This window comes from Trichechus manatus, unplaced genomic scaffold, assembly GCF_000243295.1.
Source record: "Trichechus manatus latirostris isolate Lorelei unplaced genomic scaffold, TriManLat1.0 scaffold00136, whole genome shotgun sequence".
NCBI lineage: Eukaryota > Metazoa > Chordata > Mammalia > Sirenia > Trichechidae > Trichechus > Trichechus manatus.
This window is the reverse complement of record NW_004444072.1, coordinates 931,044-934,440: the sequence shown is the minus strand read 5'-3', so window position 1 is coordinate 934,440 and position 3,397 is coordinate 931,044. Positions and strand designations below refer to the sequence as shown.

The window sequence follows — 3,397 nt, the reverse complement described above, 5'->3', positions numbered from 1 at the left end:
TTTTTTTTTTTTTTTTAAAGCAATAACTCCCCATTGTTCTCTTTTCCTAACCCCTGGAAACCACTAATAAACTTTTGTCTCTATGCATTTGCCTATTTTAGATATTTCATATATGTGGAATCATACAATATCCATTCTTCTGTGCCTGACTTACCTCACTCAGCATGTTGTCAAGATTCATCCATGTCGTAGCATGTATCAAAATTTTATTTCTCTTTATGACTGAATATACCATACCACTGTCTTAGTTACCTAGTGCTGCTGTAACACAAATACCACAAGTGGGTGGCTTTAAAGAATAGAAATTAGTTTTCTCACAGCTCTGGAGGCTACAGGCCAGGTCAGAGTCTGGGCTGTGTGGTTTCCTTCCTTGTTGGTAGCCCTAGGATTTCCTTGGTTCCTTGGTGTTCCTTGGCTCGTAGATGATCTTCACATGGCATCTGTCTTCCCCTGTGTGTCTCTGTGTCATTCTGGGTTTTTTATAACTCAGAAGTGAATGGGTTTAAGATCTACCCTACACCGGTATGATCTCATTAACATTACAAAAGAAACCCCTATTTCCAAACAAGATCACACCCCAGGTAGACGGGTGAGGAATTCAGTATATATTTGGGGTTGGGGGGCAGGGAGGATATAGTTCAATCTATAACACTTGCGTTTTGTTTATCCATATTCATCTGTTGATAGACACTTGGGTTGTTTCTGCCTTTTGGCTCTTGTGAATAATACTGCTGTGAACATTGGTGTACACATATCTGAGTCCTGATTTCAATTCTTTGCGGTATGTATCTAGGTGTAGAATTGCTTGTCTAGCAGTTTGTTGTTTGTTTTTCCTGATTTCTTCTCAGTGGTCCAACTATCCTTGGAATACTTGAGGGATTTCCAACCTAGAAAATCATTACAAAATGAAGTGAAATTTTCATTTTAAGTTTTTGAAAATGCTAATAGTATTCCCATATGGTAAGAGACCCCAAAATGCAGTACTTGTTTTAAATAAGAAGGGGCGGTGGTGCTTCAGTGGTAGAATTCTTGCCTTCCATGTGGGATACCTGGGTTTGATTACCAGCCAGTACACCTTAAGTGCAGCTACCACTTGTCTTCAGTGTAAGCTTGCATATTGCCGCAATACTGAACAAGTTTCAGAGGAACTTCCAGACTAAGAATGATGAGAAAAAAAGGCCTGGCAACCTGCTTCTGAAAAATGAGCCAGTGAAAGCCCTGTGGTTCACAGTGGTCTGATCTCATTGTCCATAGGGGTCATCATGAGTCAGGGGCTTATTTTATGGCAGCCAACAACAATTTTAAATAAGAAATGTATTTCTCTTAATAATTTGGAGGTCAGTGGTCCAGACTGGTGTAGCAATTCTGCTCTGTAAGATTATTTACAGTCTTGTTGCTTAACAGTCTTGTAGGATATTGTTCTACATCTGCTAGCTCAGTTTCACTTTTACTGTTCAGCCTGTGGGAAGACGGAAAATATTAGCCCAGCTCTAGGCAGGTTGTCTTTAAGTTGAAGATGAGCTGAAGGTTGTGCCCATTACTTCCACTCATATACTGTCGGTCCACACTAAGTAACATAACTGCAAGGGAGTTTAGGAATATATTCTTTTACTGGATGGCTAAGTGACCAGCTAAAACTTTGTTCCTATGAATAAAAGGGACAACAAATAATGGAAAACAACTAACAATCTGCTACAAAAACTTTATTCAAAATTGGATGTAAATTTCAGATTAAGAATTTCTAAGTGAATGGCTTTCTCTGATACAGCGAGGTTAACAGTACCCAATTGTAACGTTAGATATAGTGTAAGTATGAATTTAAAATCCCTGAATGTGACTCTGCCCTAAGACTGTACTTCTCGAACTGGAGAACACTGTTGTTTGTGGAGAGGAGGTAGTGAAGCTATGCATTAAATGCAGTATTTTCTTCCTGGAGGAAGATTTGGAAGAATATGTATTTTTGGTGTTACAGCAGATCTGAATCTATTACAGAGCTGAAAACAAACTTGGCAGGAACGTTAAGAAAAACCTTAAGACTTCTTTAAGTGATAGGAGCCCGTGGTGGCGCAGTGGTTAAGAGCTCGGCTGCTAACCAAAAAGGTCGGCAGTTCAAATCCACCAGCTGCTCCTCAGAAACTATGGGGCAGTTCTACTCTGCCCTATAAGGTCACTACGGGTTGGGATCAACTCAGTGGCAATGGGTTTGGTTTGGTTTTGGGTTTCAAGCCCCCAGAGATATTTTCTCTTTTTGCCCCTAGATGTACTCTGTTGGAAATGTTTGATGAGCAGATCTTTTGGTTAAGGTTTATTTTATTAGGTTTACAGTTCTAAACTCTGTAAACTGTGAAAATACATTGGCCAGAAAATGAACAGTATGAGATGAAAGAAATTTGCCTGTGTGTATCAGCGGCGTAGCCATCTTCATTCAAAGACAGTCTAAGAAGCTATTCCCTTGTCATCGTAGATTTTTATTTTTTGCTGGATTTTATACCACTATTTTAAAGCCTTTTTTTTTTTTAAAAAAAAAAAAAGATTTTTCTTCTAGAAGAAAGTACCCTATGTTTTATTAATGGGACTTACAGAAGAGAGTTGTAAAAGTAGTAAGTTGGTAGATAACAATGTTTTTTCTTCATTTAAACTATATTAAAATAACCCTATTTTAAAACTTATATTCTATCTTTCTTTATCACAGGACAGTGAAAAGAGAACCCCACTGCATGCTGCTGCCTATCTTGGAGATGCAGAAATCATTGAACTGCTTATTTTATCTGGTATGGTAAGCTCTGTAATAAGAGCATGTTTTTTTGTCATAATTAATATTTATCAAAATTAATTGACTATTTACTAGATGACCTGGTTCTTCATATTTATTTCATAAGCTGAGACTTATTTGTTCATTTATTCTACAGATACTGATCATGTATCACATACCAGGTACTGTTCTGGGTGCTTAGGGTACATTAGAGAAGAAAACAAAGATAAGCTACTCTTGTGGCCCCTATATTCTAGTTAGTAGAAATAGAAAATAAATAGAAGTAAATTTTACAGTGTCTTAGATGGTGATAAGTACTATGAAAAATGAAAACGTAGGTCAGGATACTGGGCATGAGATGAGCATTATATAGGTATTCATGTTGTTGTTAGGTGCTGTTGAGTGGGTTCGAACTCATAGCGACCCTGTGTACAACAGAGGGAAACACTGCCTGGTCCTGTGCCGTCCTCACAATTGTTATGCTTGAGACCATTGTTGGCAGCCAGTGTGTCAATCCATCTCATTGAGGATCCTTCCTCTTTTTCTCTGACCCTCTACTTTACCAAGCATGATGTCCTTCTCCAGGGACTGATCCCTCCTGATAACATGTCCAAAGTATGTGAGATGAAGTCTCTCCATTTTCAC

At 38.3% G+C, this 3,397-nt stretch overlaps 1 protein-coding gene across 13 annotated transcripts in view; it reads left to right on the top strand.

The window, feature by feature from the left end:
• ANKRD28 (ankyrin repeat domain 28) overlaps positions 1-3,397 on the top strand; it is a 202,345-nt gene that overhangs the window by 112,712 nt on the left and 86,236 nt on the right. For all 13 annotated transcript variants that reach the window (XM_023739519.1, XM_023739522.1, XM_023739521.1 and 10 more), the window contains one exon: positions 2,693-2,771. In XM_023739519.1, coding sequence (XP_023595287.1) covers positions 2,693-2,771 — 79 coding nt within the window. The remainder of the gene's footprint in view (positions 1-2,692; positions 2,772-3,397) is intronic.